This window comes from Danio rerio, chromosome 7, assembly GCF_052040795.2.
Source record: "Danio rerio strain M-AB ecotype USA chromosome 7, GRCz13ab, whole genome shotgun sequence".
Lineage (NCBI taxonomy): Eukaryota > Metazoa > Chordata > Actinopteri > Cypriniformes > Danionidae > Danio > Danio rerio.
In genome coordinates, this window is record NC_141027.1 from 69,328,971 (window position 1) to 69,355,343 (window position 26,373).

Here is a 26,373-nt window from a genome sequence, read left to right on the forward strand (position 1 = left end):
AGTCAATTTTTTTTTTTATTTCTACTAGAATAAAATCAATTTTTAATGTTTAAACACCATTTTAAGGTCACAATTATTACCCCCTTTAAGCTATATTTTTTCAATATTCTACAGAACAAACCATTATTAGACAATGACTTGCCTAATTACCCTAAACTGCCTAGTTAGCCTAATTAACCTAGTTAAGCCTTTAAATGTCACTTTAAGCTGTGTAGAAGTGTCTTGAAAATATCTAGTCAAATAATATTTACTCTCATCATGGCAAAGATAAAATAAATCTGTTATTAGAAATGAGTTATTAAAACTTTTAGAAATGTATTGAAAAAATCTTCTCTCCGTTAAACAGAAATTGGGAAAAATTGAACAGGGGGGCTATTAATTTAGGGGGGCTAACAATTCTGACTTCAACTGTAAATGTAAGCCCTTATTATTATTGTTATTGTTATTATTATTATTATTATTATTATTATTATTATTAGTATTAGTAGTAGTAGTAGTAGTAGTAGTAGTAGTATTATTACTATTATTGTGTATTAAGGCCGATGAAAAAGGAATAGTCACTATTTTCTATATAGGTTGATAGGTCTAGGCATTATGCTCTCATTCTGGTGCAATAATCAAGAAACTTTGCTGCTCTACCATGGCAGATGCAATGGCACTATGCAGCGCTGTTACCTAACTGGGAACCATTTTTAGTTTTTTGATTATTTTGTCAAACTTAATAAAGCTTATCTATATTGACCTACAAAATAACAACGTTTTGCTGTTTTTTCCATCAGTCTTAGTACACTGTAACTACAGAAATGTCAAGCTTTAAAATAGGACAATTATCAAAAGTAATACATTTTTTTGAACAAGATGCTAATGGTCTAACCTGATTCAATGATGCATGCTAAGCTAATCTAAAATGCTCCTGCCAGACCCAGGATCGGCTAAATGATAACGATAACAAAAGTGGTAAAACTCAACCGTTTAACGCTGGGCGACATAAAAAAGTGTAGTGTTACTTTAAGGCATCATGCTTTTATTACAGCTTATAAACAGACACTGTATTTGTACAAGCAGGGTTAAATGTTGACAGGGAAGTGGATAAGTCCATCTACATAATGAACATTATCCGAATGATCAGCTGAGCGTCAGTGTGCTCAAAACACACAGCAGGAAGCAAGAGTGAGAGAGTCTCAGTGCAACAAACGAGCCCACAAGTTTTTCTTTCAAGGTGCAATGGGTGTTTCTGCTGCACGCCTGTGACTGAGAGAGAGAGAGAGAGAGAGAGAGAGAGAGGGAAAGAAAGAGAGAGAGACGCTTCTGAAGTAACCAGAAACGCTGTATTAGCTCACAGGAAGAGGACAGGTCTAAGTTGCCTCTTAGTGGTGGGACAGCAGAGAGAGACGGGGAATCTGCAGAACACACACGGCTGCCTCTGCGTTTGGCGTGGAGCGTTAGTGTCGTGTCAGCATGCTCAGTTTGGTGCAGAGCTCACATCCCTTACGAGAAAGAGCCAGGCTGCAGAAGAGCTGTGCGAAGCAGCTGATTTCCCTTTCCTCTACCCCCTCACAGACCGTCAGCAAGTACAATGCGCAGTACCACAAGCTCTTCCAGAGCGTGCCCAAAGAAGAGCTCCTGATGAAAGGTACGTTTGTTGTTATTCTACTCCTTCTGCTGCAAGATTTTTCATTTTGCTGCATCTTCCCGCTTCTTGTAAAGTGACCTTGGGAGATGATTCAGCTAGTTATACTCCAGCTCCCTCCGTATACATTCAACAATTACATTTGCTGCTTGTTCAAACTATTTATTTAAATTTGCTGAATCCACACAATTTTTGAGCTTTTTTGGGGGGACAACTTAACTGTTTTATGTTCAATCCACTTAAATTTGTAAAAACAATAAAGTTGACTTGATTTGTTTTGGGTCAACTTAAAGGAATTGTGTGTGTTTGTTGTTTGTTTGAACTATTTATTTAAAATGAGCTAAAACAACAATTCTTTAGGGGGTTGTTTTGTTTGTTTTTGGAAAACTCGATTGTTTTATGTTCAATCCACTTAAATTTGTAAAACCTAATAAGCTAACTTTATTATTCATGCTGTCCCAACACATATCAGTTGTGTGGAACCCAACACTTTTTACATCTTGCAGTTGTTTGAAAGTATAGTTTAGTGTCCGCAAAATCCCATTTAAATTTTTCTAAAATTAAATGATGTTAAACTGCACAGCTTCACTGTTAATAAAATTATCCATTATCCAAGTTCACAACATACCGAATAAGAGCAAAGGTCTGAAAACACAAGGGAAATTGGATTTTAGCCTGCGTGTTAAAGGGATAGTTCATCCAAAAATGAAAATGCATTTCCTCAGAGAGTTGTTTCCTCCGCTGAACAGAAAAGAAGCAAACAAAGCTGGAAAGCTGTATTCATTGACTTCCATAGTATTTGTTTTTGCTACTATGAAAGTCAATGGATACAGGTTTCCAGCTTTGTTCAGTATATCTTCTTTTAAATACATTTTAAAAAATACAGTAAAAAAGTGAGTGCATTTTCAATTTTCAATCTGTCCCTTTAAAGCATGTAAATACAGTTAAAGTCAGAATTATTAGCCCCCTGTTTATTTTTGTCCCCAATATCTGTTTAACAGAAAGAAGATTTTTTTCAACACATTTCTAAACATAATAGTTTTAATAACTCATTTGTCATAACTGGTTTATTTTATATTTGCCATGATGACAGTCGATAATATTTTACTAGATATTTTTCAAGACACTTCTATACAGCTTAAAGTGACAAAGGCTTAACTAAGTTAATTAGGTTAACTAGGCAGCTTAGGGTAATTAGGCAAGTTATTGTATAACAATGGTTTGCTCTGTATATCGAAAAAAAATTAGCTTAAAGGGGCCAATAATTTTGTCCTTAAAATGGTGTTTAAAAAAATAATAACTGTTTTTATTCTAGCTAAAATAAAACAAATATTATCAGACATTCTGTAAAAAATTCCTTGCTCTGTTAAACATAATTTGGGAAATGTTTAAAAAAGAAAAAAAATTCAAAGGGGGGACTAATAATTCTGACTTCAGCTGTTACTTACATTTATTTCTAAAACACTTTGAAACAACCTAAATGGGAACCAAAGTGCTGTACATAGACAAATACCAACAAACATGCAAACAGCCCAAATACATTTACAACACATGCTTAAAAGCAAAAAAATAAATAAAAATAAGTGTGTTTTTAATAACCTCTGAATGTGTATTATTATATATGTATGGTCCCACGTTATGTAAGGTGTCTTTAACTACTATAGCATGAAAATATTAACTTTCTTAATAAAAAGTTATGTAAATTAAGGGGATAGTTCACCCTAAACATGAAAATTTGGACATAGTTTGAATAGATACAATAACTGTGGATGGACAGTCTGAATTTTATCCAGAGCAATGTTTTCTATTTGATCTCTCTAGTACCACCACCGATCCAAAATGGCTCTTATGTGTATCCTAATAACTAAATAATCTTCAGAAGTGTTATTTGATTGAACCAGCAGATTCGAATGTATCACTTGATTAATTGGGTGTTATTAGTGGCTATCAGCTGATAGATATGGGCCAGTAGGGGCTATCTGTGCTTACTGGTAGGCTCAGAAGGCTGTTATCATCCATCCACGTGGTTAATCAGCTTTAGATCACATACGGCTGCAGCTGGAAGTTTGTGAGAATTATTTATATTATTTAATAAATTTCCCATTAATTGTATTTTATTGACGTCTAGCCCAACCCTAAACCCAACCGTCAAAGTAATGTAAAAACAGATCTGGATCTGGTGTCTTCTCTATTAGTAAAGCTGATTAACCATGTGGATGGATAATAACAGCCTTCGGAGTCTACGAGTAGGCTCAAAAGGTTGATACCGGCCCACATCTATCAGCTGATAACCACTGATAATGCAAATTAAATCGAGTGGTAACATTCGAAGCGGGTGAATCTGGTTAAGTGTTACGTAACTCAAAGCAGCTTCCCGGTCCAAGCATTATATCAAAGTGTATGCGGAAACTTAACGAATTGTAATAGTAAACATGTACAAAACTATGTAGTACTTTCAAGAATCAAGATTACAAAAAAATTAAAAAAATTATATATATATATATATATATATATATATATATATATATATATATATATATATATATATATATATATATATATATATATAAATTATGCCTAAAATCTGATGGCCAGAAAATGATTATTATTTTCTAAATTGTTACAATATTGGTGTCTGTGATGCAGCAAACTGTTGTGTACACTGTGATATGACTAAAAAAATGTCATAAACGAATATTTTCTCAATTAAAATGCGTACGTAGCGGCTTGGACCCAGAAAACAGTATTCCATACAACACGACTTATTAAGCAGATACTATACCTGCCATTTTAATACTCCTCCTTGGTTATTCCTCCATTTTGTCCAATTGTTCTGAAAATCAAACTAGGTTGTTTGACCATGCTGACAAAAATTTACAGAAATAAAGCTGATTAGTCAATCCATTCTTAAATAACACATGAAATGAGGCTTTATCTAGACCAGGGGTGGGCAAACTCGGTCCTGGAGGGCCGGTGTCCTGCACAGTTTAGCTTCAACCCTAATCAAACACACCTGCTTATAGATTTCTTGTGATCTTAAAGACACTGATTAGCATGCTCAGGTGTGTTTGACTAGTGTTGGAACAAAACTCTGCAGGGACACCGGCCCTCGAGGATCAAGTTTGCCCATCTCTGATCTAGACCAAACTTGGTGTGGGGTTTCAAACCCATGAACTGAGATAACTTGCACAGATCAGCATAGTGCTTCCTTGTGGTCAAGAGGTTTGAAAACAACTATAGCAGCATAAGTTTTCATTTCTCCACGTCATCCACTTTGGTTGTCGGCCATTTTCAATTTTGCCAGAAATGCTATTTGTTATGAATGCATTTTCATATTATTTACACATTTTGAAAAACAATTTTTTTATTCTCACCAAATTTGAGTCAAGGCTGATTCATACTTCTGCTTCAAGTGCGCACATGGTCCAGCACAGCCTTCGGGCAGTCGTATAGCCTTTGCAGTGGCTGGCACCGACGCTGACGTGCACCTCTCAAATATGTAATTACATGTCACAACGACAAGTAGTGCAAGCTCTGGTATTGGTCGGCTTGGTAGCGGTGATGAGCGTGGGTTGTGCTGAGAGCCGCGAGCCAGATAGAGCGAGTGTTTACAAGTGTCAAGTCTTATGAAAAAGCTCCAGATGGAAACTTTTGTTTTGTGTTTAGCTTATGATTAAAGTTGTTGCACGTCCGCCGGTTCCCGCTTCAGAATGAGCAAGTTTTAGCTACTTGTAGCATTCAGAATAAACAAAACACCTGCAAAGAAGGAACATAAAAACCTACTACCAGCTAGCGTTTGAAAGTGTTATTGCAGAGCAACATAAACAGCACATACAAGTATAAATGCACAACTATTGGCCCGTTTTCACTGAGTGGTACGGTATGGATTGGTTTGGTTCGCTTTTATAGCCGTGTCCACTTTTAAAAAGGCGTACCGAACCGAACCGTACCGTACCACTTTTTCGGCACCCTTTCGAAAGGGTGCCAAACACAAGAAAGGGTACCAAAAGGCAGAGCTACACGCGCAGCTGAACACTATTCGTTTACAGCAGGGTTTTTCAAAGTCTAAGACAGTGGGCCTCCCTTTTGACACAACTTATCCATTGGCGCCCCCCTCCTCCCAAACACTCACCTACACGCACACACACACACACACACACACACACACACACACATATATATATATATATATATATATATATATATATATATATATATATATATATATATATATATATACAGTACATATAAAGACACAGACAGATGTCAGACTGTTAACTCACTTTTATCATCATTTGCATGAAAGTGCAATTATTTACAGAGTAATAACAAGTATTTTAATATAACGTTTTTAAAACTAGGATGATGGTTCAATATGAATAGAACAGATTCATCATATCGTCGTCTTTTGGGTTTGAGCCCTGAACTTGAAGGCTTTGAATCGGGGGGTCTCAGAAACTGATCCATTGTATTAGCAGGCATATACCCGGATTGGCAGGCTTGCCAAACAGAAGCGAATTCACAGCTATGGCCTTCTGGGTAAAAAAGGTTTTCTTATTTTTGACGTATTATTTTTTTTAGCTTTGTTTAATTAAATTGTTTAAAAAGAATAAAAAATACATATAATAATTAAACTTAATAATTATATTTTTATTATATAATATTTTTTCCCGCGCCTCCCCTGACATGCTCTGGCGACCCCCAGGGGAGGCGCACCTCACACTTTGAAAACCTCTGGTTTACAGAGATACGTCATTTGCTTGCGCAAATGTCAGAATAAAAAAAATTGCATGTTAAAATACACAGCGAGAGATTACAACGGAATTATATATACATATAACAATGAACCATGGTCGACCCAGGCTGAAACAAACTTTGTCGACGTCTTGATGAACAGCCACAAAGCAATAGAGCCTGAAGTATGAGTCTGAAGCGAGAGCGTTGTCGCTTTCTTGCTTGCGCTCACCGCGCGTCTATGTCTGAAATAACAAACTTCTTGAGCTTATAATAATAATGTCGTGCCCTTGATTATTGACGTGCTTTTGAAACCCGATCCTATTAGACACTGACAAACGCGAGAGTGAAGCGCGGAAAAGAAGGAGAAGCCGGGGAAAAGAAGGACATTATTTCTTCAGCAAACGTGAACAAACTGCCTTGTTTTAATTTTCTATCTTAACCTTTTGGACTTATATGAACTGGGCATGATGGAATGACTCTCTAACAGAGGCTACACATGCTGCTGAAGATTACACTCACAGATGAGAGGTTTTCACTGACTGTAGGCTATATTTTGTGTTGTTTTGAATATAAATAAGGACAAAATGTATGATGTGTGTAGTTTTTCTGTAGTTGGGAACATAATGGAGATTGTAAGGGTCTGTGTGTGCTCATATATGTTCATTTATTTATTTAATATAATTACAGACGTTACAGTAGGCTATTTTGCACTGTCATTGATCTGCAGTTATAATTTAATCCTGTTGATAGAAAAGTTAGTAATAAATATTTATACACAAGTGTTTATGTGTGTAAAGCATCTGTTTTGTGAGAAGTGCTTCTCATTTGATATGTGAGCGACCTGTACAGCTTTAGACATTTTCTCGAGCGAGAATGATGCGACTGAAACTTTCTATCATACACTATGACCACCAAAAGGGTACTCTTGGTAGTGGAAACGCAAGCCTGATAAAGGTGACCCATACCAACCCGAACCGAACCCGAACCCTAACCAGTCAGTGGACACGAGGCATATGTGGATCATGACGATCCATTGATGCAGAAGTATGAATCAGCCTTTTGTCATATTCAAATCATGTTCATAAAAAGCTAAAGATTTTCCATAAAGTCTGTATCTCTTCGAACTAAGTTTGTCATCATTACGTCAAACTGTGTCACTATTGTAACCTCACGCTGACCATACCACTTCACATGGCAAAGCACCACCTATAGATCGAAACTATTTATTGAAAATATATTATTTTTGTGGGCCAGTTTTACTAAAATCATCTTTAAATATGTTTATTAACTTATTCTAATTCTATCATTTCCTCTCACTTCTCTTGTGCTTGTTTTTGTTTGTTTACAAGTGTAATTAACAGTATATTATAGTGTAACAGCACTGAAGCTGTTTTTATGAAGTTTACATGTTCACAACTTTGCCTATTTGATACGTAATCTACAATATTTCAAAATCGTAATATTTATTTGGTCATAACTTAAGTTTCATATAATAAACGTTTTTACTTAAATGATTCAATTAGTTACTGTTAGTTAGTTAGTTAGTTAGTTAGTTAGTTAGTTAGTTAGTTAATCTGTAATCTTCTCATCCATTTTAGACCACAGTGTAGTACTTGTTTATTTTGATTTTTAATAATATTGTGTTGTTGCCATCCATGTGACATTGGGATCAGCATATTAACCACCCTGAGTTCAAATGAGACGTCTGAATTTGCTGCTTTTGTTGAACCTTCACTTGACAGTATCATCTTGCATCTCTTGCATAAGTGACCTTGTGACCTGTTCTTTAGTGTACTCATGCGCCCTGCTCAGAGATATCCTCCTGCAAGGCCGACTCTACATCTCACGAAACTGGCTGTGCTTCTACGCAAACCTCTTTGGTAAAGACATCAAGGTGAGCATCACATCTTCAGCGTATGATTGTAGTCCCTAAATATGTGACTAAAAGGTGGCATTTGTGCAAGTTTAGAGTAGCTTTTTAAGATTTCATTTGAAAGCTGAACATCAAATCAAATGATACTTTTTTTATATTGTGGTAATAACAAATCCAGCGTACCTTGTAATAAACATTGATTCAGTATAATTAAAGAATGTTCTTAAAACACAATGTAAAACTCACATTTCAAGAGAAGAAGGAGGCAGGAACTGCTGAATGTTTCAAACTGTTTTTAATATTTAATAAGCAGAAAACAAAATGCCCTCTCTCGTCTTCCACTGTCGTCACTCGTCTTTTTATCCTTCTGGAACTCTTCTGTGAGACTAGTTTAATGCACAGATGATGCTTGTTAACATTTGTGGAACAGATGAACACTTTCCGTGACTGAGCTGTTTGGTGACGCTGGGTGGTTATAAATATTCACGAATTTCCTGTTTAGTGTTAAAGTCGGCATAAAATTAAAACTAATTCATTTTCATATATACTCTACATGACCTGACTAAAGTCTTGTCACCGATCATGGTTGTAAGAGCAATAAATAATAATTTGACTTCTAATTTGAAAAAGTGGCAGAAGGTAGATTTTTCAGATGAATCATCTGTTGAACTGCATCCCAATAATCACAAATACTGCAGAAGAACTATCGAAACCTGCATGGAACCAAGATTCTCAGAGAAATCAGTCATGTTTGGTAAAGGAAAATATCATGGTTTGGGGTTACATTCTGTATGAAGGCGTGCGAGAGATCTGCAAAGTGGATGAAAACATCAACAGCCCGAGGTATCAAGATGTTTGTACTGCCCATTACATTACAAACCACAGGAGAGGACAAATTCTTCAGCAAGATAGTGCTCCTTCAGCATCAAACTTCAAAGTTACTTAAAGCAAAGAAGGTCAAGGTTCTCCAAGATTGCAAATCCCAGTCACCAGACATGAACATTCATGAGCATGTCTAAGGTACGATGAAGGAGGAGGCATTGAAAATTACTCCAAAAAATCTTGATGAACTCTGGGAGTCCTGCAAGAACCCTTTCTTTGTCATTCCAGATGACTTTATTAATAAGTTATTTAAGTCATGCAGAGATGTATGGATGCAGTCCTCCAATCTCATTGGAGTCATACACAATATTCATTCTTTTTCCACTGCACTGACTTTATATTCTATACTGTAAATTATTTCTGTTAAGTGACAAGACTTTTGTTTGAGCAAAGTCAGACCTTACTGTACTAATTAAATATTTAGAAATCCAAAGCAAAAATCTTGCAATTTCATGCCCATTTCAGTTAGATATATGTCATCAGATAAGGTAAAAGGACAATCTTAACTTCCATTGTATGCAGTTTGTAATATTCTATGCATATATGAAAAGTTATTTTCAAACCGTAACATCATCTGATGCTGAAAATCAATTAACAAACAGTAAAGTCATGAATATTAATGTCTTGCCAGTGTCATTGAATTTCTTAATTGTAGAAAATAAAAAAATCTTGTCAAAAAGATATTATTAAATATATTATGGGCAGCACGGTGGCAAAATGGGTGGCATGTCCACCTTAAAGCAAGAAGGTTGCTGGTTCAAGCCACGACTGGGTCAGTTGCCATTTCTGTGTGGAGTTTGCATGTTCTCTCTGTGTTCGCGTGGGTTTCCTCTGGATGCTCTGGTTTCCCCCTAAGTCCAAAGACATACGGTACAGGTGAATTGATTAGGCTAAATTGTCAGTAGTGTATGAGTGTGTATGGATGTTTCGCAGTGATGGGTTGCAGCTGGAAGGGCATCCGCTGCGTAAAACATATGCTGTGTAAGTTGGCGGTTCATTCCTCTGTGGCAACCCGAGATTAATAAAGGGACTAAGCCGAAAATAAAATGAATGAATTAATATTATATATTATATTAAATATGATATATTAAATATTATTAAAATAATTGATGAATAAATGATGGAGCACTGAATAATAGAAAAAAATCATAAAACAATTTTGTGCCTGTTTGATTCAAGTGTTGCTGGGTTTATTTCACAGTTTACATCAATGCAGAAATGTTGGAATGATCCAAAATGCAACCAATATCTGGTTATTTTCTTTGGTTTTTAAGGTTGTGTAATTTTAGCATTTTATTATCAAGACAACCCTTTGGGCAGCTTGATGTCAACACAACATCAAATTGACATTTATAAGTCAAAAACACATTAAAACTGCTAATTCATTTAATGACGAATCCTTGATGTCCATTTGACCACTTAAATGATGTTACAAAAAGTATTCTAACATAATGAATGTTTCATTCATCTGAAAGCTTCCATTACAAATTGACACCGGATTCAGGATCTCCACAATACATGTAAATGGACTTGATATCAAAACAACATCAAATTGATGTCTAACATTATCGTCAAAAAAAACATTTGATTACGTGACTGTCCTGAAATAAAATGTTGTGTTTTTTGATGCCAATATTAGATGTCAATTTGATGTTGTTTTGGCATTTATATAGTCAATTAACATCAAGTTGATTTGCATGATTTATTATGGGTTTTTTATGATGTTTTGACATCAAGGAGCTTGTTGGAAAACTTACAGGGAACACCAACATAGAATGAATGTTTCGTTTACTTGTGGCATTGTACCATGTTGCAGTTTAATGTACTGCATTAAGTGTAATGTTATATTATTATTCTTTTATACACCATGTTATTTAGTAATTAGATGTAGCTTATCCAATTTTAATCCTTGAGTGGGAAAATGCTATGTGCAAGAATTCGTAACTGAAGAAGGTTTTCTTTTCTTTTTTTTTCTATCACTTTCTTTTACCTCTCAGGTGGCCATTCCTGTTGCGTCGGTTCGGTTAGTGAAGAAACATAAGACAGCAGGTCTGGTTCCTAATGGCTTGGCTATCACCACAGACAGCAGTCAGAAGGTGCGTTTCCACTGGGTTCCAGGTCACCGGCCGGCAGATTGAAATACATAGCTTAGTCAGCATATGCTGCTCTGCTGCAAAACTGTGAAAATGCAAATTGATGCAACACTGAGATTCCAGGTCACAGTGTGAAACTTTGTCTTTAGTCAGCTTTTTTTTCATTAGTGAAGTACTGTATCTGATTCTCTTCAGGGATGTAACTGGTTTAGCAAGGAAAATCATCATTTAGTTTCTTACACTGTAAAAAAATGCTGGGTTCCAGACAGTTGATTTGTGTTGGGACGACATGAAGGAATTAAGTTAAAAGTTTTTGACTCTTCTAAAGCATAAAAATAGCAAAATATGTTTGCAAATATTTAGGAAACATGCTAAGTGAACATGAAAACAATGCTGTAGTCTGATATTCTGCTTTAAAAATGTGTTATGTGCCGGAACGTCTGTCTTTGTTTTGGTAATTTAACCCACCCAATGCCACTTTAGCCAATCATATTTCAGCACCCCGGGTTGCCTTTGTGTAAAACAGCATATTTGATTAATATCCTAATAAATGATAATGCAACCTCCAGTGGGCAGTAGCAGCCTCCGAAATGAGACACAGATTCTGAGTTCCACATGAGTTGGTTATTACTTAGCAAACAGCATACACATTACAAACATAAACATTAGATGAGCAGGTTGCATTGTAACCCCATGTCCTAACATCATACTACCTGACGAGTTTTGCAGTGATAAGCAATTTGGCTGTTTGCAACAGATAAAACACGACAAAAATTTAAATACAGCCATTCAGAAGCACAGAATAGTGCACTCACTGCACTCCAACAAAATTGTAAGATTTATAATCTAATTAATACATATTAAACCTCTTTAACAATATTAAATGTACATGCTGAATCACTGATATGTGTTGGTTAACACTGAGTCACTGTTCTAAAATTTAATTTCAAACTGTTTATTTCATTTTTTAAGATCTGAGGTAAACTATCTGCTTCTGCTTTCAGTCAAATGGCAATAAATGTCTAGTGCAATGGTATTCAAACACACATTATTAGCATTTAACAAGAAATACATTCTAAAACATACATTTTAGGTGTTAGTTAGAACAAAAACTACTTTTAATATGGAAAATATTCCTTCTATAGCTGTTGCTTTTATTTAGAACATGATTTAAATCCGCCTTTGTTGGTGTCGTCAATCTGGCAACCTGCTTTTGCATGTTTTGAACCAGGAGTGCAATACCTAGTTCAACCACTGGGTGTCAAACTTACATACTGCACCTTTAACTTATTAGTTTTTACAAATTTTGGTGAATTGAACATAAAATAATTAAGTTGTACTTCAAAATGATCAAGAATTTTGTTGGCTCAGCTTAGTAGTTTGAGCAAACAGCGAATGTTATTTTTAGACTGTAGCTGTTATTATGAAACATTTGAGTTCCTATTGAAAGCTACACATTTTGATAGTAGACTCTAGAATTTGAACACAGTTTGGGAATTTCCCATTTGAAAATCATGGTAAGAGTTTTTGTTTGATTGTTTGCATAAGCTATAATTTCATTTTAGTACAGATTTCGCAATTACAATGTGTTGCCATTGTGCTGCTCAGATAAAAGGAATATTGTTTTCTTGTCAAGTTTGTTTGAGTTGTTTTTCATAAATGAGAACAAACACACACCAGGCGTACTGTAGCAATAGTAAAAATATGACCAGCAGAATCAAGATTATTTGTCATCAAACCTATTTGATAATGAATGTATGTGTTCATACTGATATTTACTTGACGTTCATTGGCATCTACTGTGATGTTCTATGTAATGAGTGGTCCAGATGATTAAGTACCAGGCATTTTCCATTCAGATTCAATTTAAGCTCAAATTACTTTTGCTTTTACATGGGCATTCCTTAAATTCTTGTGAATAGTGAGTAAATCTAATGTTATCAAAGGCTGAAGAATTCTTATTGTATTGTAAAAGCAGTACAAAACAGACACTGACAAAAACAATGTATTGCGGCCTTGATGTGCACATAATAAAATCCAAGATAGGCAGTTGTGCCTAGTTGGAAACCAAATTCAGAAGCAAATAAAGCTTAAACACTGACTGGCATCAAAAATCTAAATAAAATGTAAATACTGTAAAGCTGGACATCACTGGGAATCTCGAGGGTTTCATTTGTTTTGCATTAATCCATAAAGCCTTTGACCCTTATGAGATTGGCTTTCACACACTCTTTGTGTTCTCTAAAAGGATAAACCTTTTCCTGGTAGGGAGATTATGCGGCTGCATTGTGAAATTAAACTAAAGTGCTTTGTCATAATCTGGTTATGCCCTCCAATAACTGTTGAAAAATCTAAAAGCTAAAACTGATTATCACAGAAGTCTATGTCTCGCAACATAGAAATCAAACGTTATTTTGGTCAACAGAAACTTTCATACCTACTGAAACTTGCCATATTTCATAATAATTATATTATTAAAATACTTTTCACATTTAAAAAAATCTAAGAAACTGGTTCTTCTAAGAAATCGCTTTAAAATCATATTGTATGTTGGAATAGCCAACATTCCCTGCCTTCAGTTTATGAAGAAGCTGTGCAACATGATCTCTATTTTTTGTTATACTTGTCTGTATTTTTTAAAGGTTCAAGATATTCTGAAAGCATATTTATACCAGTAGCAGTTTAAACACCACACTGAAAAAAATTATTCAAAAGATGATTCCTTGGATTTACTCATTTTTTTTATGTTTAATGGTTGTAAACAATTAATTTGGGCTGAATTTAAACAATTAAATTAAGTTGAACATTGTTAAATTTAATTTGTTTGTTTAAATTCAACACAAATAAATTGTTTGCAACAGTTTTGCATGCAACACTTTTTTCAGTGCATGTATTCATTAATATGTTTGTGTCCATCTTGTCTGCAGTACGTCTTTGTGTCTCTATTGTCCAGAGATAGTGTATATGATGTGTTAAGACGCATCTGCACACATCTACAGGTGAGAATTTACTTGGTATCTATAAGTTGTTGAGTTGAAAACAATACGAAAACACTAAGAGCCTAACGCTAAGTGTGTGGTGGCCATGCTTCTTCTGTCATTTAGGTCAATGGGAAGAAGATTCTCAGTCTCAAGCAGTACATGGAGGAGCCCAACTCTTTATCTCTGGTAGGTTTGAAAATCTCCATTGGTCTTGTTTTATAGGAACCTCAAATCTACCAATCTGCCCAACCACGTAACATTTTACATGCAATGTTTTCATCCTACACTCTCTGAAATAAAAAGGTATGTGAGCTGTCACTGGGGTGGTACCTTTTAAAAGATACAAATTTATACCTAAAAGGTCCATATTAATACCTCAAGGGAACATATTAGTACATAAAAGGAAAAAATGTTCCTCTTAAAATTGTAAGGTAATGATACATACTTTTGATATACCAATATGGAGCCTTTAAGTACAAATGTGTACCTTTTGAAATGGCACCACCCCAGTGACAGCTCGCGTACCTTTATTTCTAAGAGTGTAGAATAATAATTAATCATCTATAATATGATTGCATTTTAGTTACAAAAGCCTTATTATTAACCACCAACAAACTGCTCAACCATTACTCTACCAATACCATTACCAGCTATGTTTAGGAAACTCGAACATCGCATTAGACGTTTGCAAATAAAGCACCGTTTCTTTCCAATGAGCCAAAGAGAACAAAATCATCAATTCCTTATAAACTGGAGCCAAAAATCTAAAAGAAAAATGGTAATTGCTGCAGTAGGAGAAGCCAAAGTGGGCCTTTTTTTCTTATATAATAAATTGCTTGCAACTCAGAAGATGAAGACGAAACGCTATGAAAATTCTGTGTTTTTGGAAGCGTAAACCACTCTATGGGATTGCAGCCAATCAAGAAAGTTCTCAGAGATAATTATACTGAACCAGTTTGATGACAGACTTTGGTTAAGGGATTTTAGAATGACCAAGAAACTTTACACTGTCCGTTAATGCCATCCCACTGCACCCTTATTTATCATCACATGATTTAATAAAGCAAAATCATGTGGCTTATTTGATTCACATGCTGGAATATTCTAGTTAAATGTGTTTCCATTGTAGTGTATGCACATTTATTCTTATTGGATAAAAAGTTTATTCTGCTCTAATACTGCGCATTAGTTTATTATATAAACAGTTGAAGTGAGAATTATTAGCCCCCCTTTGATTTTTTTTTTCTTTTTTAAATATTTCCCAAATTATGCTTAACAGAGCAAGGAAATGTTCACAGTGTGTCTGATAATATTTTTTTCTTCTAGAGAAAGTTTTATTTGTTTTTTTTTCGGCTAGAATAAAAGCAGTTTTAAATTTTTTAAACACCATTTTAAGGACAAAATGATTAGCCCCTTTAAGCTATTTCTCTTTTCGATAGTTTACAGAACAAACCATTGTTATACAATAACTTGCCTAATTACCCTAACCTGGCTAGTTAACCTAATTAACCTAGTAAAGCCTTTCAATGTCACTTTAAGCTGTATAGAAGTGTCTTGAAAAATATCTAGTCAAATATTATTTACTGTCATCATGGCAGAAATAAAATAAATCAGTTATTAGAAATGAGTTATTAAACTATTATGTTTAGAAATGTGTTGAAGAAATCTGCTTTCCGTTAAACAAAAATTGGGGGGAAAAAATAAACGGGGGGGCTAATAATTCTGACTTCAACTGTATATACACAGCATTTCCAATAATTATTTTTAATGCAAAATAAAAAAAGTGCATAAAAATAGGTAGATGGGAATATCTCATAATACCAGACAGTAAATGGTTGTTTATATACACTGTAAAAAGCAATTATTTGACTTTACTTAAAGGGCACCTGTTTTACCTCTGTTACAAGATGTAAGATAATTATTTGGTGTCTCCAGAATCTGTCCGTAAAGTTTCAGCTCAAAATACCAATCAGATAATTTACTATAGCCTCCAGATCTGCTAGTTTGGTGTCTGAATACAGTGTAGCTGTTTTTGAAGCCTGTGGCTTCAAATGCAAATGAGCTGCTTCTCCCCACTCACCATTCCTGCTTTTCCTGCATTACGTCAGATAAACAGCATAGTAACAGACACAGATTCAGATGAATCTGAAATACAGCTCATTAGTCAAAAAGTTTATTTGATGTATTTGTGGTGAAGTTTATTCAAGCCTTTCTGAAATGATGAGTCTCACACAAATGCTGTTTTGCAGTACACATACATACACACACATATTAGTGTTTACTGACACCATGCGGCTGTGGTGATTATAGCAGTTAAGAATTACAGCGATTTTACTGTCTTTATTACAAATATGCTGTTTTAAAAACATTTTAAACCTATAAACCTTATAAAAATCAGAGTTGTAACATGTTTTAATCCCAGTTTATTTGTTTTGTGGACATTTGTTTACGTGTTATTATATAAACATGGTGCCTGTAAATCAATTCGGTGGGTGGGGAAAACTGCAGTCCTACATCACAGTGCAGTGGGCCTCAAAATAACTGGGATTTGGGTCCTATTTCAACGTCAGTAAATAAAAAAAAGACTCATAGTGTTTCTATCACTCCAATATGACAGTGGACACACTATACCTGCACACAGTTCTATCCAAACAGCTTACAAAAATAGATTTTTTTATCATATGTGCCCTTTAATAAAAGGGAGTAAGCCCATTGTATTTCAAGCTATCAATTGACTTTACTTTAAAAGTTAAAAGTAAACTCATTGCCTTCAATTTATTAACTAAATGAACCAACCCAGACTCATTCTGAAAACGTAGTCCCGTGGACGTTTCTGGAGACCGCGAAATATGTCCCGGGAGGTACGTATGGCTGCATTTCATTTTTTTAAGGGAACGCTATGGTGCGGTGTGACGCTGTTACCTTTCGCGCTTGCCGGCTGACCGCTTACCTCTGTGTGGAGGGCTTTCCCGCTCCAATCAGTTTTTCCGGTCAGCTCATCGTGTGTGTTGGCGGACTTCAGGTGCAGAGAGGAGGAGTTGACCACGGCGAGCGGGTTCGAGGCCGGGGAAGAGCGGTTCCAGAAATCAGGTAAGACAAAAACAGAATCCAAAAACTAAAGTGAACTAGTTCATAACAGGGTGAGAACGTGGTGAAATCCAAAAACGTGGTGAAAAAAAAAGATGAGGGCTTTTCTTTTTCTAGACGGCTTTTCTAAATTGTTTCTTGGTTTTAGGGAAGTGAGCGGGCGGCCGGGTCAATCGGTAAAACTGGTTGGGTTTAGGGAAGGAGGAGGGTGGGTCAGCCGATTGGCCGGTCGCGCAGTCAATCATTCGGTTAGTCAGACAACGGCCTCTGGTGGGTTGACGCCAGAACAGCCCGGGCGCTAACGGCACTCGCCAGAGATGTTCGAGATATGATAAAGTGCACACAGCGGCCTCTTGCGGATTCGCGAAAACAAAAACTGCACAAATACGTATCTCCCGGGACGTATTATGCGGTCTCCAGAAACGTCCGCTGGACTACGTTTTCAGAATGAGACTGGGTTGCAACGAACTGTTCATAATTATAAGAAAAATAAGTCAGGTTAACTCAATAGTTCCAAGCTATAAAAGGTTTACTCAATTTTAAGTAACTTTAACTTGTTGCTTTTAAGCCCATTGGGCTTATTCGTTGTACTCAAGTTAAGTAAGTAATCACTTTTTACAGTGCATAATGTGTATGTGCAAAAGGTATTTTCTTTCAGAGCAATTCATTCATAGTGAATGTTAGTGTAACCTGTACTTGTGTGTGCTGGTGTAGGATGAGTTCCCCGTCCCTGAAGTTTTCCCTGTGCCAGATGAGTTTCCTCCAGTGCTGAAGTGGAGGAGGAAGCCGTCAGTGGTCTCTGTGGCTTCATCTTTACCTGACTTACTGGGAAACTCAGCTAGCAGCTTGAGTGCCGTAGATGCCCCATTCCAGACAGACAAACCTCTTGAGGGTGAGTTTTAAAAACGATTCCATAGTCATAACACCATTTAAATTTTCACTATATTGTGACGTACATCCAATTGAAACTGTCCTGAAATGAGAAAAGAGTGTAGGGCAGTGCATGATTTTGTCCTTTGGGAACTGATTGGATCATTGAAAGAGAGTCATTGCTAACAAATGAAAGAAAAAATGACCAATGGATGAAAGCAAGGCAGAAACGAGACATATCCCCACCCTAAAGGCATTCCATGTGACCAGAAATAAAGAAAAAATGTTTCCAGAGGTCAGGGAAGGTTATGGTATTTGATACAAGGTTAAATGATTAACTAAATAATGCATCACACAGACACATTATTTATAACAAGCATCATAGATTTTTTTATTTTATTATGTCTTTATTCAGTACACTTTGATAGTCCTGACTTGCTTTCTGAATTTATTTATTTTTTGTTTTTGTTTAGCTGTCAAGCTGTTTTTTGTCTGAATTAACATGATAGCATCACATGGTTGCTGCAGATTTGCAGGTTACACATCCATCATGCAAATCTCTTATTCCACAAAATCCCAAAGCATTGATTTACAGTATGTCAATATATTATGTCACAGTATAATCTGATAAATGCTTTCAAAAGATTAACCAAGACCTATTTGTGGATATCTGTTGGGTGTGTAAAGCAACAAACTTTAACCACTGAGACATTTGAATGGTAAGGTTGCAGAATTAATCAAACTTAAATAGACATCACCTTGTTATATTTCATTTGTATTAGGCCATGTGTATTGTTAGAGGTTATCTCATGTTAAAATGTTCAAAACTCAATTCGGAAAACATTGTTGCACACTAACATGGTGCTTTTTTTTTTACCCTGAATGATATAGAATTTCACATAATCAACTATAATATGTTTATCGAGCTCCTGATGTTAGTGTTTCGAGACGAACTTGAATTGAACAATTGTCCGATTGATACTTTGTCAAGTTTTGATTTTGAAAATTCAAATGTACAGCTTAACAAAGTGACTTTTATTGAAATTTTTAGTAAAAATAAAATGGAAAAAAAAAAAAATAATAATAATAATATAGAGAAAAAATAAATATGTCATTTTTTGTATTATAATTTACATGACAAAACGTTATTTCAAACTAATAAAGCACAGCAGAGCAAAGCCAAAGTGGCATTATGGAATTAAAACATGTAAACAGTGGTGGAAAGAGTACTGAAAAATCATTCTCAAGTAAAAGTACCATAACTTGCCTAAAAATGTAGAGCAAGTAGAGTAAAAGTATCTGTTGTTAATATTACTCAAAGTATGAGTAAAAAGTAGCCTTTTCAAAAGTATTCATGAGTAGTGAGCATCACGCTGTAAAAAAGCTGATGCATTTACGTGTAACTTGTGCATGTGTGTGTGAACGCAACATTCTGTAGTGCATTAATTATTGCAGACCCACAACATCAAAGGCATTAATATTAGGTTTGATTTAGTTCGATGTCAGGTGACCAAAATTCAATGTCTTGCCAGCGTCTAAACACAATGTTATTTTGATGTCTAATAACATATAATCTCATATTAAAGAAATGTTATTGTAAAGGATGATAATTAAACTATATTAACAAAAATAAATGTAAGCAAAAGAAAGCAGGTAAAATACCACGAGTAATAGTGAAAGGATGATCACATGCCTGAGATTAATTAAAACAAAAGCAGTGACTGCTGCTGTTGCTTACAAATATATATATATATATATATATATATATATATATATATATATATATATATATATATATATATATATATTCAATCTTAAACTCTTAAAAGCAGCAGGACTGTGGGTACACGAGCATCGTTTTTTGTCTAGTCTTTTTCAAAGAGAACCGAACGCAAGTGAACGGAAAAAAGCAGTAACGAGAAGTAAACGAGAGCGCGCGTGCTTTAAAGTCGCGCGGATCACATCACCTGTGCGTGCGAGTAATCATCCTCTCATACGGTATTCACCTGCTTTGTCTCGCGCGAACACAGTTGTTTTCAGTCGTGCTTTTTCTCGATTCTAAGATCATATTTGCACGCATATTGGGCCATCCTTATTGTCGAGTCGAACCCTGCTTTAAGAAAACTTCAATGTAAAAATTGTTTCCAACCTGCCAAAGTGGCTAGAGGGAGCGGCTTTCTTACCCGCCAAAGCTGAAATCTACCCGCATTTGGCGGGTTGGCGGGTGTTAATGTAAAGCTCTGGTTATTATATTGTTATTTTAGTTTTTATGCTGCTGTTAATAATAATTGTAAAATTAAAAACTATGTAACACACAACACAATTTACATGTAACTTTTAAAGGGCCATGAAACCCCCTCGTGTCAGCAGGGTGTTTTCACACCTCTACTTTGGAAAAAGTCAGAAAAGTGGGCGTGTCCAGCTCTGTTTAGGGGGGAGTGTCGGAGGAAGTGAAGAGGCATGGTGTGGGAGTGTCTATTTGGGCGCACTGACTTTCCGAGTCAAAACACACACCCACACAGGGGACAAAGTGACTGTGTTTACATGGACATCTGTAGTCGAATTATTTGCCAAATTATTAAATGGTGGACTTTTACTGCAGTCTGGCTCTTTCATTCAGGGAATTCATTCATGTTCCTCGCGACAAACAAAATATTTGATTCGAGGAACTGCTCTAAGCGTGTATTTTTCATGCAATGTTTAAAACCGCACGGCGAATGAGAGAAAAAAAACCTCCGCATTTCCCGGAAACTTAGATGCACTCGGCAGGTAGCATCAGAAAGCCGCGTGTGTTATTCCGGTCACTAAATGCGGCGAAAATCCTACACGAGGTTAAAGTTTGGTTGTGGTGCTAACATGTTTGTACTCGGTGCAATAGTTAACTTAGTTCGATACGAACAAACTGAATAAACAAAGAGCACTGGTCGCTCACTTACTAAATCTGTAGAGACAGGCAACTAGAGCCGCGTCTTCATTAAGAGAAGACTACAAGCGAATCCGAATCTCAGCGTTTGCAGACGAGAACAGCTCTCAGGTAAACAGCTGAGTTCTCACAGAGAGAAAATGAAAACAAAACTTAACGGCAGAAAACTATAAAAGCAACACTTCACGCTTGTTTTGCCAAAACGCGGCGTCTCTGCCGCCTAAACACTATGACACTAATGAATATTAATGAAGTTGCACAATGGAGCGCGCTGATTGGTTTGAACCAAGCCTTACTCATGCATTAATGCATCACACTGTAAGACGTAATAAGGCACACTCTGGCACAGACGTCCAGTCTGCACGCTGGAATACACGCAATTATGTCATGACCGTGACGCAGCTTCAAAAATTTGTTTCAAACCGGAAGTCCGAATTTGCTTGAAATAATGCAAAAACAACCAATTTACACTTTTTTGTGAAATATAGGTGTCCTAATAGTGTTTTTAGCAGTGTGAGACACATATACGACTGTCAACAGCTCAAAAAATGTGTTTTGGTGTTTCGTGACCCTTTAAGAAAAGTTGTATTTTACAGAGTAGATCATTGATTGCATTTATTAAAATGTCCAGTACACAATCACGAAACAAATATCATGTTTTCCTTGACTTGTACTGTATGCTTTAATACATAAAATGCAAGAAATTATCACACACATACAAGTTAACATAAAAAAATCACAGTGAATTAAAGTGACTGCGCATCACTGGGGTTAGTTTTGTGCTGGGCTGCTGATGTTAAATCCAGGTGAAATACTGCAGCAGGAAACGCATTAGCTGTGAGCAGATTAATTTCTCAGAGCGGACTGGCAGTTAATGTCCCCGTTTGATGATTTTTTTTTTCTCGAATGGAAAAAATCCATTAAATGATTTTGTTCTGTTCTGGAACAAGCTGATCGCTTCACTTTGACGTCAAATTTAGATCATAAATGGGAGATATTGTGAGTGCCCAAGTCGCTCAGTGTGTGTGTGTGTTCTGGTTTACAGTAAGTTTGCAGTATGTGCTTTATTGCATAGTGACGTGGCTATGACCTTGCAATTACACTGTTAAGGTTGTTTATAAGGAAATGCCCTGTGTCCCTGCAATTCAAATGCTTATAAATCATATTAAATAGGATCTTTTAACATTCAAATTGTTCCCCAGTTTTCCTGTGATGTCTAGGTTTAAGAATAACATGTGTAAGGCCATATAATAAGTGCTTTTTTAAGTGTAAAATGGATTATTCCTATAGAGAAACCACATATGGTGTACAAGTGTGTGGGGACATGAGGCAGGACTGCTTCTGTTTGCTCGGATCCATTATGTAATAGAGGATTAAAACCAGGAGATTTTACAATCTAGAGACAAAACGGCAAAATACCAGCCTCTGGCTAAGACTAACATGTAATACTTGTGAATGTGTGTGTTTGTATGGTGTAAAAAGCTGTTTCTGGACTTTATGGGTTATAGGTTGTTAATAATCTCACACATTTCACCACACATTACATGCAGTCTCTCAATTAATGAGTGCATTTGTGACCCTAGACCATGAAATCAGTCATAAGTGTAATTTTTTTTTTTACAAATTGCGATTCATAGTATCTGAAAGCCACTACAAAATTAATTTAAACTGTTTTACACTCAGAAGGTCTTGATTCGCACTCATTAAATAATTACTTTATATAGCTTTATTTGAAATTAGGAGATACAAAACACAGAGATTTCAGCACAATGCCTTCCACACTTAGAAAGATTGTGCTGAAATCTCTGTGTTTTGTATCTACTAAGAATTTAAAATAAAGCTTTTTAAAGTAATTATTTTATGAGTGTGAATCATGACCTTTTAAATGACATTATTAACAAGACAAGATTAACGCACCAAAAAAAATAAATAAAAAAATAAAAAAATGTGAACTCAGTGCAGACTTCAATTACTGAAACTATTTTAGACTGCAAAATACATTGTGCTTTTCTTACTTAGTTTTTGTTTGTCTTTTGTTGTTAGTTTTTCTTGGTTTTTGTCTCATTTCTGTTCCAAATATCTAAAAATATATTAAATCAAGAAGAATGCTTTGAACAAGGAAAAATATTGTCTTGTTTTTTTTTGTTTTTTTTGAGTTTTTCCTTAAAACAAGAAAAAAGATCTGCCAATGGGGTAAGCAAAATACTCTCGTTTTAAATGAGAGGTGGCGGAGTAGGTGGTGCTGTCACCTCACAGCAAAAAGGTCGCTGGTTTGAGCCTCAGCTGGGTCAGTTGGTGTTTCTGTGTGGAGTTTGCATGTTCTCCCCACATTCACATGGGTTTCCTCCGGGTGCTCCGGTTTGCCCCAAAAGTTCAAAGACATGCGGTACAGGTGAATTGGGTAGACTAAAATTGTCCGCAGTGAATGTGTGTGAATAAGAGTGTATTGGTGTTCTCCAGTATTGGGTTGCAGCTGAATGGACATCCGCTGTGTAAAACATACGCTGGATAAGTTGGTGGTTCATTCCGCTGTGGCGATGCCAGATTAATAAAGGAAGTAAGCCAAAAAGAAAATGTATGAATGACTATTATTTTTGAAAAGTTTAAAAATTAGGCGTCATGGTGGCGCAGTGGGTAGCACGATCGCCTCACAGGAAGAAGGTTGCTGGTTGCCTCGGCTGGATCAGTTGGCATTTCTGTGTGGAGTTTGCATGTTCTCCTCGTGATCGCGTGGGTTTCCTCTGGGTGCTCCGGTTTCCCCAGCAGTCCAAAGACATGCTCTATAGGTGAATTGAATAAACTAAGTTGGCCATAGTGTATGTGTATGCATGGATGTTTCCTAGTGATGGGATCATTCCGCTGTGGTGACCCCTGATTAATAAAGGGACTAAGCCAAAAAGAAAATGAATGAATGAATGAATGAATGAATGAATGAATGAATGAATGAATGAATGAATGAATGAATGAATGAATGAATGAACATTGACAAATTATTTAGTTTGTTTTAGAGAAAAACAAAATTCGGACTTATTATTTCTAAAAACGTAACAATAGTTTTGATCTGTCCAGAAAATTCTTCTTGATTTAGAACTTTGTAGATACAGTATTTACACTAGAAACAAAATAAAAACTCCAAGAGACACATTCTTTGCAGTGTAAAATTTGGAATATGACTAATAAAATTTTTTTATATTAATAAATAAAGTTTAAAGTTTAAAGTTCTTTAAATGAAGTGCTTGGAAATGCACATTACTAAATAAAAAAGGACTTTTGACATTATTAAAGAGTTTTGATATATTTTAGGTGCAAAATGTGAAAAATATTTTCATGGAACATGATCTTCTAATTAGGGCTGCAAGATACTGGAAAAATCTAATATTGCGATGTTATATTTTCTTTAATATATATTGCAATAAGAATACGGTTTGTACATTTTTCTGGGGAGTGTAACAGTATTTAAGTACAGAAAATGAATAATGACAATGCATATTAATTAGGGTTGTCTCGTTTCTAATCCAAATACCAAAAAATATAGTTTCACTTTCAGAAATAATTAGTCAAAATTAAATTTCCCAAAACAAGCTAAATAATCTGCCAATGAGGCAAGCAAAATAACACTATAAAATCTTCATTATATACAAGTCAGAATTATTAGCCCTGTTTATTTTTTTCTCCAATTTTTTTTCAACACAATTTTTAACATAATAGCTTTAATTTTTCCCACAATTTCTGTTAAACAGTTTTTTTCAACACATTTCCAAACATTATAATTTTAATAACTAATTTCTAATAACTGATTTATTTTATCTTTGCCATGATGACAGTAATTAATATTTGACTAAATATATTTCAAGACACTTCTATACAGCTTAAAGTGACATCTAAAGGCTTAACTAGGTTAATTAAGTTAAGGTTAGGATAATTAGGCAAGTTGTTGTATAACGATGGTTTGTTCTGTAGACTATTGGGACTATATTTTTTGACCTTAAAATGGTGTTTAAAAAATAAAAAACTTCTTTTATTCTAGCCGAAATAAAACAAATCAGACTTTATCCAGAAGAAAAAATGTTATCAGACATACTGTGAATATTTCTTTGCTCTGTTAAACATCATTTGAGAAATTTTTTAAAAAGAAAAAACATCAAAGAGGGGCTAATAATTCTGTCTTCAACTGTAAATAATTTAATACAATTAACCTTTGTTATACCTCCAAAAGTCATAATTTCTTCTGCCTAAATGTTTTAAACTTGTGCAGTCACAGGCCATAAACCTTCAGTCTATTATGATTAAACTTTGCGGTGACTCTAAAAATCATGTGTTTAGTGGCTCCTGCTCAACTGGAATTCAGACTCAACATTGCAGATCATGCGATGTCACTATTGCGGATATACACATTGCAAAATCTCTGTTAAAACAATGTATTGTGCAGCCCTACTTCTAATATTAATTTTAATGTTAATATTTAATACTAATATTCTAATACAATGTATTTTTGGCTACTGCCTGCCAATATTATACCAGTGCAGCAAAAGTCCAGGCTCACACTTAGTGAAGAATAAAGACTTAAAGAGTAGTTTGTGTCACACTATACAGCACTAAAATTCCTATAATACATTGCTTCTCATCTTGTAATGCTGCTCCTTTTCTAATGCAGATCAAGTTCTGGAAAGCAAGAAGATCCTCCTGACAGAGACGATACCTGAACTGGGCCAGATGGAGTACCAGCTCCTCAAATTCTTCATCCTGCTGTGAGTTTGGCTGGATATCCTCTATGTGTCCGCAGCCATAAATGTTAATAAAAACCGAACGTCTTGAACACCCAGAAAATGTCTCACAATCTAAACCAAGAATTAATTTTGGTCCAGTGCTGTCACAGAGACCGATTTATTGTTTCAGGACACCTTATTCAGCAGAAGCTGTCATCTTTATACAGAGAAAAATCATGTTTATAGCATGGGTACTGTCTAAATGATTAACTTGAATAAAATCCACATATTTTGAAAACACGTACAGATGAAGTCAAAATGATTAACCCTCCTGTGATTTTTTTGGTCTTTTTAATTATTTCCCAAATGATCTTTAACAGAGCAAGGAAATTTTCGCAGCATATCCTATCATATTTTTTCTTTTGGAGAAAGTCTTATTTGTTTTATTTCGGCTAGAATAAAAGCAGCTTTTAATATTTAAAAAACATTGTAAGGTCAAAATTATTAGCTCCCTTAAGCAATATTTTTAATAGTCTACAGAACAAACCACTGTTATACAATGATTTGCCTAATTAACCTTGCTCTTGTGTT

The 26,373-nt window shown here is 35.3% G+C and overlaps 1 protein-coding gene and 1 long non-coding RNA gene across 4 annotated transcripts in view; one reads left to right on the forward strand and one right to left on the reverse strand.

The window, feature by feature from the left end:
* The window catches only part of gramd2aa (GRAM domain containing 2Aa), a 77,206-nt gene that overhangs the window by 43,104 nt on the left and 7,729 nt on the right, over positions 1–26,373 (forward strand). For all 3 annotated transcript variants that reach the window (XM_087262116.1, XM_087262117.1, XM_087262118.1), the window contains exons 4-10: positions 1,561–1,633; positions 8,158–8,261; positions 11,120–11,218; positions 14,143–14,214; positions 14,320–14,382; positions 17,998–18,175; positions 25,731–25,824. In XM_087262116.1, the coding sequence (XP_087118242.1) occupies positions 1,561–1,633; positions 8,158–8,261; positions 11,120–11,218; positions 14,143–14,214; positions 14,320–14,382; positions 17,998–18,175; positions 25,731–25,824 (683 nt within the window). The remainder of the gene's footprint in view (positions 1–1,560; positions 1,634–8,157; positions 8,262–11,119; positions 11,219–14,142; positions 14,215–14,319; positions 14,383–17,997; positions 18,176–25,730; positions 25,825–26,373) is intronic.
* On the reverse strand, positions 14,703–19,205 carry LOC147843259 (uncharacterized). Its single transcript, XR_015496445.1, has 3 exons — positions 17,708–19,205; positions 15,911–16,134; positions 14,703–15,368 (listed from the first exon to the last, which is right to left on the reverse strand). It is a non-coding gene; the product is annotated as an uncharacterized LOC147843259 (long non-coding RNA).